Below are 10,823 nucleotides of genomic sequence, written 5' to 3'. Positions count from 1 at the left end.
TTTTTTTTTTCTTCATAGCACTCATCATTGAAATTATTTTTGTTTATTCTCTCTATTCCTACTAAATTATAATCCATGAGGCAAAAGACTTTGAATATCTTCAAAGCACTACCTCAACTGCCTAGACCATACCCACCACATAAAAATACTCAATAAATGTTTATTGCATGAAATGAAGAATGAAGCATGTCCCTTGCAATCAAGGCATAATAGAAAAGATCAGTGTATAATCAGAAAACAGTATATAATCTTGTAAGAACTATATAATAATATTAAGTACATTTCATTGAAGGAAAAATGAAGACCTTCATTTTTAGAGTTACCTTCTTTCCCTAAAAGTTCTAGGCTCTCCCTAGTATCAACTGAACTTCTTTGAGTTTATTAACAGAAGTATAACAAAACTGAAACTAAAGGTGATAAGAGAATTATATGAGCTAACCAATTTCCTTTCTTCCTTGCTTAAAGAATATTTACTAAAAAACTGTCAAATCTAATTCCAAATTCCACTGGTTCCCCTTAGATGTAACTGGGAATCATTTATGAGGTTTCTAGGTAATCTTTAATATAAATTTTCCATTTCCAGAACTAAAAATTCTTCTGGTGCCCCAGAATCAACTGTGTAAGTCAAATCAGGGGTTACTCTCTCTCTAAATATTCATACAGGTGAATATAAGGTAAAAGTCAAAGTAAGTTTTAATAGCCACCCCAGAAAGGACAAAGACCGTATTTCTTTACAAACCCAGCATGTTGCTATGGTCAAACTGGTTTTTTAAAATTTAAATACAATTAATTAACATATAATGTATTATTAATTTCATAGGGAGGGGACAGAGATTCGTCAGTCTTCTATAACACCCAGTGCTCATTACATCACATGCCCTCCTTAATGTCCATCGCCCAGTTACCCCATCCCCCCACCTCCACGCCTCAAACTGAGCAACCCTCAGTTTGTTTCCTATGATTAAGAGTCTCTCATGGTTTGTCTCCCTCTCTGATTTCATCTTATTTTATTTTTTCCTCTCTTCCCCTATGATCCTCTGTGTTGCTTTATTTATTTATTTATTTTAAGATTTTATTTATTTGACAGAGAGAGAGACAGCCAGCGAGAGAGGGAACACAAGCAGGGGGAGTGGGAGAGGAAGAAGCAGGCTCCCAGTGGTGGAGCCTGATGAGGGGCTCAATCCCAGAATGCCAGGATCACGCCCTGAGCCGAAGGCAGACGCTTAACAACTGAGCCACCCAGGCGCCCCTCTGTGTTGCTTCTTAAATTCCACATATAAGTAGTATCGTATGATAACTGTCTTTCTCCGACTGACTTATTTCACTTAGCATAATACCCTCTAGTTCCATCCACTATGATCAAACTGTTAGAAGTTCCCTTTCTGGTTGCTAATACTGGGAAGACTACTGTGCTACATTATTTTGCTCTTTGTAACAATTTACAAATCATTTTATTAATAGGTTTTACTAAATTCTAAACTTCCAATGTAAGAACTTTTACTTTAAGTTGTTCTGAATACTATTATACTTCTTTCATCCTACCCCCACCCTTGTGATCATAATCACGCTTCCCAATGGCATCTACTATTACAATATTGCATTCGGAACACAGTAACTACTTCTCTTACTGATGTTAGAATGTAGAGGCAGTTACTTGGACTTCAGAAGGAGGTCAATAATCTGGAGATAAATAAACTGGAGAACAGCTTGGGAGTGAGAAATAACTGCAGGACGGCTCAAAATATTTAACATTAATCCTGAATTTAAAAAATAGAAGATTCTTGATTCAATCAATCATCCTTTATTATATGCTCACCAGAAGATATATACTGGAGATAGAAAGTTGAGAAAGACATGGTATCTGCCTTCTTCGGAGTCTAGTAGTGGAAGAAACAGGCACACACAAAAGCATAACATGGTGGTCCTTGCAGTGGCATACATACTATACTATGGGGACACAGAACAGGGCCATGGAAAACAGCTTCACTGCCTTCAGGTATAATCCTGTCCAACTCCATGTCCTTATATCTCAGAACAGATCCCATCCTAGTCAAATTCAAACATGTTAGCAATATGTCAAAATATTACTTTACTTTCTCTTTTTCTGGACATTTATTTATTTGATTAAACAGCACCAGCCAGTGGATCCAAAACAGGAAAGACCCAAAAACCTCTGGTTCTATCCCAAGCTGCCTGCAGAACAAAAGACTCCTAATAGCCAGTTAATAAACATTCCAGGATGGGGTCAACACAGTAAGACTGATCTGATCTCTCCAGAAGTCTCCTGATTTGAGAATAATGTCCTCTCAACCCTTTTTTCTCAAATGACTCTGGAACAGAAATGTTAGGCCCCTCCCAGGTTAGACGCTAACCTCTGAGAGTTAGAAGAGAAGGCAATTCTCCCCTCGCTTCCCCACCAAAGGTTTCACTACATGGCAGTACCAGTTAGCTAGCAAGACAGAGGACTAGCCACTAGATAAAATTGTTAGAAATGGGATTAGCAGTAGGCCACTGCTTTCAAAAACAGAAAGGCTACCACAGGGTGGGAATTAAGGGAAGAAGGTCTGGTGGATGTGGGAAGATCCTCAGACTGAGTTGGGAGAATACGATTCTAATTCTAGATTGGCTATCAAACTGGAGAACCCTAGGCAAATCACTTAACCTCTTTGGACCTCAACTTCCCATCTATAAAACAACAAAGTCAAATTGAATTATTGCTGAAGTCCCTTCTAATAATAAAACTCAATTCTAAAAGCACGAAAGACAAGTACTAAAAGCTAGACATACTATTTAACCCCCAGCAGTCCATGAGAACACCATAACGAGATTTACTGAATTTTTACCGACTTACTTTTCCAGATCTTACTAAACATGGGTATCTCATATCAGCTCCCCAGGGCAGCTACTTAGGTAACATTTAGGCAAACATTCTCTTTTGTAATCAGGAATACAGAGATATAAGTCAGGGACCTGTTTGCAGCAAACAAACCTCTTTTTCTGGACTGGCTTAATAATAAACTTCATTTTGGCAACTTAGCTTTGGCATTCAAGTTGGCCTTTTATGCTAACTACAGTACTATCATTCTTCAGAAAGGGTTTATAACACTTAGACTTAATAAGCACAGGTAGCACAGTAATCGATACATTAAGTAACAAACACTTGTACATAATTACGGCAATATCAACTATATTGGCTCCATCAGTTACCTACTGCGCTACATTACACCCCCAAACTTAGTGGGTTTATTTGCTCACAATTCTATGGGTGAATAATTTAAACTACCTCAGCTAAGCAGTTCATTTGCTGGTCAGACCTGAGGTCACTTATGCAGCTGCAGTCATCTGGGAACTTAATTCTAACTGGATGGTCAAGATGGCCTCACTCACATGCTTGGTGGTTAGCGCACGTCCTAGGTGGCTAATCCAGGCTTCTCTATGCGACAGAAGAGTCCCCATGAGAAAGACAGGGCAAGATTCAAAGTACAAAGTGCTTTTCAAGTCTATCCTTGTATAACATTTGCTAACATACCACTGGCCAAAGCAAGTCCAACGGCTCAACTCAGAGTCAATGCAGCGCATGGACACACAGAGTGGATTCAGAGATGTGAGTCATTAAAGATCATCACTGTAACAATGTACCACACTAGCTGTTGGCTACTTTTAGCACTGCACTGAGATGATGAGTTTATAATTTAAAAGACAACCTTCCATTTAGCAATCTTTATTTTCCTCTTAGAATAAATTAGACCTTTATAGAAAATAGTATTTCCTAATGCAGCGGAATGTGAAACGAATCTAGTCTTAGTCTTGAGCAAATGATTGGTTTCTTCAGTTCAGCCTTTCTAGAAAGTCTCCAACTAGAAACTAGTCTTCAACTACAAATTACATATGTACGTGTATATGTTTGTGTGCGCGCATGTCTGTGTACCGTATTTGATTACACAATAATTTTGGAAAACTTGCAAAATTATGGAAAACCATAATACTCAAAATACTACCATCCCAAAACACCTAGATACCTACTACTAAGATTTGATATAATAATATGCTTTTTAAAATTTTATTAGTGAGAATCCTTGTCCTGATTGAGATGATCATGATTTTTAAGTATGTTAATGTGGCAAAGTAGATTCATAGATCTTCTAATATTAAGCCATTTGAGATATGAGATAAACCTGATTGTAGTGTTTGATCTCTTTTATACATGCTAGGATTTAGTTTGCTAATGCACTTTTTAAAAGTTTTTACTTCTGTATTTGTGACTGATATAGACCTAAAATTTTTCTCTCTCATTTCTCTCTCTTTCTGGTTCAAGTATCAGAGTTACACAGGTCTCATAGAATGAGTTGGGAAGTGTCTCCTTTCTTTCCATGGTCTGAAAAAGTCATATAAAATTGAAATGATCTGCTCCTTGAAACTCTGGTAACATTTCACTTGTAAAAAATCATCTGGGCCTAAAATCCCCCTTGTGAAATGATTTTTTTTCTTCTTAACCACTTCCTCAGCTTCTTTAACAGTTAAAAGATGATTCAAATAGGGGCACCTGGGTGGCTCAGTCAGTTGAGCTTCTGCCTTCAGCTCAGGTCATGATCCCGGGGTCCCTGGGTCGAGCCCTGAGTCAGGCTCCCTGCTTCTCTCTCCCCCTCTGCTGCTCCCCTTGCTTGTGCATTCTCTCTCTCTCTCTCTCAAATAAATAAATCTTTAAAAAAAGATGACTCAAGCTAATTAATTACTTCTTGAATCTGTTCCGAAAAGTTAAATTTTCTATGAATAGCTCTAGCCCTACCCACAGCAATTTGGACCAAAAATTTACAATTCTTCAATGATGTGATATCCTTTTGCCTGAATTTAGAATAAGCAATGTATTTTGAGAGTACTAAATAACAAAAGTGAGTTTTGTTTTGTTTTTGTTTTCAATGAAGAAATCAAGACTCCTGTAATAGGTCTAAAAATAACTGGATATATCTTGCGTACCACAAAACTGTAATAGCTATTTCTGACAAATAGAAATAGGTGTGCATTGATTTTGGCTGCCACTTACCACCAGAAACAGGGGCATCCATAAAAACTGCTCCCATTTTCTCAACTTCTTTGGCCAATTCTTTTGAAACTGCAGGATCGATAGTACTGGAGTCTATCAATAGTGAGCCTTTCTTCACTTTTCTAAGTAAATAAAAATAATAGTTTTTTAAAGCTCTAGGTTTATAGTTTTAAAAATACAGTTTGCAATTCCAAGTAAACATTTCATGCAACTACATATAGAATTAGAATATGCTAAAAGCTGCCAGATATCAAGGAGGTCTTTGCTTTAGTATTAAAAACATTATTAGAATTGGCTCAAAATCTCAAATCCTTTTTCAGATCAATTAAAGTTTAAAGTAAACCCAAACTCTTTCAAACAAACCTAAATAATCTAATAAACTACATGGTATAAATTCTGGTTTCAGGTGAAATACACAATACCATAATAATACAGGTAGGCAATTTAAAACACCTATTAACTTTAAAAGGTCGATTTGGTAGGATTTAAATTTTTGTTTGTAAAGTAGCTGGGGCTCTTTAAAAAGTATTTTATTTGTCTTTAACAAGCTATATTGCAAATTTCACATATCCATGTCATTTCCACTAGGTAGAATAAACATAAACCACTGAAATTTAGCCATTTGCTTCAGGGTGGTATACTCTTTAATAACTATAGCTTTTTAAAGATAAAATAAAACATCAAAGGAGCAGAAAGGAAAATAAAGGAATGGACCTAGACATCTCACAGATAAAGTTTTTTTGTTCTTTACGGTAAATGTACATACATACATTGGCAAAGCAGGGAAACAGTCTTTTCTTCTATCATATTTTACATCAATAGTAAATGGCATTCTTATAATACGATATTTTCATTTGTACTGTAAGTGCAGATTATATCTATCTACATGGCTCCCTTATAATCTATGCCTATCTTCACTGGCTAGGAAACTGACCTAAGTTATCATTTATTTAAAGGGCTATGGCTTACCTTTCATTCAAACTTCCCAAAGTCCTTACTACAGATTAACTAGCCCAGATAACACTTAATCATAATTATGATTGGAAAATTAGAAATGAATAAATATAAATATTAAGGAGGAAATAGAAAATCATTGCTAAAAAAACTATTAAAGAAAAATCTTTCTATAGAAAAAATAGAATACAAAAATGCTTTAAACAACAATTTTAATAAACATCTGAATGGATCTGGTCCAAATGCAATGACTGGGTATATTCCACAGAAAAGAAATAGCATGCTTTATTACAGATCACCTCAGTGTGTGGAAGTTTCACTTTATGTAACCTGAAAAATAAGAATTACATTTACCAGTGTTGTGTGACATTAATATTCTTAAGCTCTTAAATCTTTAAGCAAATGGGAAACTGTCTCAAAAATTACCTATGCACAATGTATGGGGAAATGATTTGGACCCAGAAGAAAATAACGAACCACCCACGAAAAGCAAATTACAGTTCAACGTGAAGTCGCATTCTTTGAAAGCACTCCGAGACAAAACCGCTCCGCTAGTTGGCCACCATATTCCTTAGTAAAGAATATTAATAAACACAGGATTTTGTCTCCACACAAATTTTTAGTAACCTTTCCTTGACAGGCAGCACAGGACCATAATTGGGACTGACGAGATACTGAGACAGCTAGGTTACCTCAGGACCACACACACCATGGGCCTGAGGGCTCCATACAAAATGAGCGCCTTTCAACCTTCCCTGAAATCTAAACATTTATCTTATCAGTTTTCTGCCTAATATCCAAGTGTCTTTTGCTTCCAAGTTTGTTAGTTTTCTAAAGCAATTCAATTCCCAAGAACCTCATAGTTCATGTATTACAGCTCCATGAAATTAAACCCTTTCTTTTAGCCCTACATATGTCTACAGGGCCTACCAGTTTGTTCTAGCTCTTTACTGAAATTCGACAACAAAACAAGTTAGAAACAGGAGCCAGTAAGACCAGAAAATTAAATCAGAAATTCAACCACTGTCATTCTAACACAACCACAAGGATTTGGCAACAGGCAGAAATTAACCAAAAGGTTCTCAAAGCTAGGGAAGCTAAGCACTGGCCAGAAAACTCTGACCTAAATTAAATTTTATTTAAAGAGCTACTGCTAACCCTTAATTCCAACTTCTCAAAGTTCTTACTACAGATGTACTAACCCAGAGGACATACAATAACTTTTTATAATATAATAAAATGTTAAATAATGGTGTTCTTTCCAATGTTTGGTTTTATTTTTCATAGAAACCTTCTCCTGAATTTCTATAAACTATAAGAAAATTATGCTTGTAACATTTGTACAGTTTAAAATGCAAGCTTTAAAAGTCTCTTAAACATGTTAGCAATGAAAGTGTACGTTTAATGCAAGAGTTAAGGAAAGAAACAGAAACAAAAAAAAATTATTCCCAAAAGTCACATACTTGCTTTCAGTGAAAAAATAAACCCTTTACAATGAGAGAGAAACCACACTATTCACTTTTAAGAAGAAAACTGTATAGAGAGGTTTAACAAACATAATTGTAATTTCCAAAAGTGTTAACAAATGTGAAATCATGGACTATCATAACGAGAAAATTTCCACGGTTGAGAAATACGTACTTTAGAATTCCATTTGCTCCAGAATAAGCTTCTATTGCATTGATACTGGTGGGCAACATTGTAATAATTCTGTCAGCTTTTTCAGCTACATCTGCTGGGGAAGACACTACCTTTAAAAAAAAAATTACAAAGGCACATTATTTAAATTAAAACGGGAGCACTTTCTAGAGCACAAGTAGAATCCACTTTTTATGCATGCTGACAACCGTGACAGTGAATAAAACCATTTCTTGTTTCCAAATGACAAAAAAAAAAAAAGTTTACTGCCTAAAATAGAGAGTCCGTTCCTTATACACATATAGATGCAGTTTCTATGGAATCGAATCTCTGTTTATTTTAAAAAGCGTGAAGTGAGTTGAGGGGGAAAGGGCAAAACCCAACAGTCCTGGGAACAGACGTACTTCTCATGGATTCCTCCAACTTGGATTCTTATACAGCATGCTCCTTGGTAGATGCTTTGACTAAGAAAAACACTCTAGTGCAACAGGGATAGTAGCTGAACTCCAGGATTCACCAGTGATTCCATAGGCAGCCAAATCCCCTAGTAAATTCTCAAGCCCCGATTACCACCATTCCCGTCTCCATTTTCCAGGGAAAAAAAGGCAAAAAATTAAGCCTGTACGGAAAGGAAAAGGTCAGGACAAGGATATGAGCACTTCCTGCATTAGCTGTAAGTACCATAAAGGCTGAGCACGTGAGCTACGAGGACTCACATGGAAACTACAGATACAAGACAGACAGACAAATAGGCATCAAGGTACGCTCTCATTTCCACCCTCATTCCTGCCTTGTGATGACCACAGACATACCGTCAAGGAAAGTCACTGTCCCTCCTCTGTGTGCGTGCAGGCAGGCAGAGATGTGCACTCCCTCACTGGCCCTCCCCAAGCCCTTGCTCTCTCACACATGCCCCTTGATACGCCTGGCCAGCAAGCTGGCAACCAAAGAGGTCAGAAGAGACCGGGAGCTCACTTCTTGATTCAAACTCTCCTTTAACAAAAAGAATTCATCACCCCAATTGTCATGAAAGCTTTCTCTCACCTTAAAAAAAGACAAAGGACTGTCAGGGGGATAACTGAAGATTTCTCCGCAGAATGATGTACACATGTATCAGAAATGGACATATTTTCTGCTAGGAAATGTGAACTGCCATGTAAGCAACCTAGAAATGGGAATGCCTTTGCTTTCTGAGTGGCGGGATGATACCTAACATTTTCTTTTTGTCTTTGATATGCTGGTGATGAAAGTGGGAGAATGGAAAGGCAAACAGTGTGTAATCTAAGTATTATGAGCTAGAGGTAATCACAATTCAATTTTCCCTAGACTATTAGCTTTGAAATCAAATCCGAGACAAACACAGTTTTAACATCAAGTAATTTCATAAGTCACACTTTAAAATTTCAGGCAATCAAGTATACTAACACTTTGTGTATTAACATTAAATGCTAACATAAAATATCTCAGACCCTTAAACAAAGAAAGAGATGCTCTCACTTTCAATGTTTCATTCTAAAGGCAATATGGCATTTTAGAGTCTACAATGTAGCACATGCAACAGTACATTTTGATACATCATCAGGATTTGCCCTAAAAATTCTGAAAAAAAATTTTTTTTCTGTGAAATTAATTACAAAGAAATACTTCAGTTAAGTAAAAAACCTTTCCTATACCCAAATAAATGCTGAGATTCAAAAAGAGGCAACTATTTGCTTGCAAACAGTTGACATTTACTCAAGAAAAACAGAGCTGAGTAAGATGAGCATAAGAAAAGGAAAAGTTAGAGAAGTATTTCTCTACTCCTGGACTGTATCAAAAATATGAGTTACACAGACAGCCTCATCTGTTCGTCCTTCCTTAAATGAAGTAATATATCCAATGCAAAATGATGGCATACCTTTCAGTGTCCCTTTCCTTCCATCTCAGCTCCATCTCTCTTTTCAGAGACCGCGGTAAGCCCTGAGGTCTAAGAGTCAATTTCACACTTTCTCTTAGGAATTCAGTGAGTTTCTTCCATTGAAGGAAATTCAATTCCACCTAGATAAACTCCTTGAGAGGTGCCCTCAGGGGCACCAACAATTAGTTCACAGATCTAAGTATACTTCACACCTCCAAGCTTTTCATACCCATGAACTGGCAGTGCCAATTCATGCAACTGCCAAGTGCATGGGGTGCCCAATCAGCCCCCTGCATCCCTAGCATCTGCTTCTTGGGATGCCTGGGTTGCCAGAGTACTGCTAACCCCTCAATTATATAATATATAGTGTCAAAGCTCACAGGTCCGGAAAAAACACACAATGATAGTGATAGCTGGAATGTCATCACTGTATTGGCCACAACTGCTCCATATCTAATGACTCTATACATTTGGTACATTATAATAACCGTCTCTAATTTGCAATACAGAAGGCATGTTTATTAGACCGATACACAGACATGTGTGTCCAGCTACTCAAATCATCTTGACTTCCATGTGATGACTTCAAGACTCTGAAGTAATTGACTGACAAAATTTGGCCACGACTCAAAAGCTGGGGGGAAAAAAACAAACCTTGTTGCCAATCTGACACTAACCACAAAAGCCTTTAGGAGCCAAACTAATTAGAGTCCCTTCAATTACATTTACTAATTGAATGGATAAGCAAGGACAGCATGGATCAGTGAAAGGAACACTAATTTGGAAAGCCAGAGACCCAGGTTTACTTGCAGCTAGCCACTGAGCCCATGTGTGATTTTCTGACAATCACTTAACCTCTCTGGCTTCAGTTTCTGAATCTACAAAATAAGAATAGTGATTTGGGTTATCTTTAAGGCTTCTATCTCCAAAGTAGAACGGAAACTTAGGTAAAGAAATTTTTCACTTAAGCTCTAGGAAGGCAGAGCCTCTGAAAAACAGGGTTCATGAGACATGAGCAGCACAAAGGTATAGTATTAATAAGACTCTTCTGCACCTCCCTGTCCGTGGACAGTCACTGACCTGGCTGACTCTGGGCCATCTGGGCCACTGCTCTGCTCTGTCATGATCATCCAGAAGCCTCTCTTGCTAATTCCAACTGCTTCATTCTTAACTTACTATGAATTAAGGTGACTCTACTTTTCCACTATCTCAATTTTAACTATAGGAGATTGGTTCCTTTGTGTATCATGATATCTTCAGTCTTTGAGAATTTTTGCAGCCAGTTTCTCTGGA

General features: G+C 37.1%; 1 protein-coding gene across 1 annotated transcript in view; it reads right to left on the bottom strand.

Annotated features, from left to right (window-relative positions):
* The window catches only part of HIBADH (3-hydroxyisobutyrate dehydrogenase), a 101,255-nt gene that overhangs the window by 74,900 nt on the left and 15,532 nt on the right, over window positions 1-10,823 (bottom strand). The window contains exons 3-4 of the mRNA XM_040644151.1: window positions 7,637-7,746; window positions 5,042-5,163 (exon numbers count right to left, since the gene is read on the bottom strand). Coding sequence (XP_040500085.1) covers window positions 5,042-5,163; window positions 7,637-7,746 — 232 coding nt within the window. The remainder of the gene's footprint in view (window positions 1-5,041; window positions 5,164-7,636; window positions 7,747-10,823) is intronic.

Source organism: Ursus maritimus, unplaced genomic scaffold (assembly GCF_017311325.1).
Source record: "Ursus maritimus isolate PB19 unplaced genomic scaffold, ASM1731132v1 scaffold_3, whole genome shotgun sequence".
Taxonomy (NCBI): Eukaryota; Metazoa; Chordata; class Mammalia; order Carnivora; family Ursidae; genus Ursus; species Ursus maritimus.
Note: the sequence above shows the minus strand (reverse complement) of the source record. Positions and strands in the feature narration are given on the sequence as shown.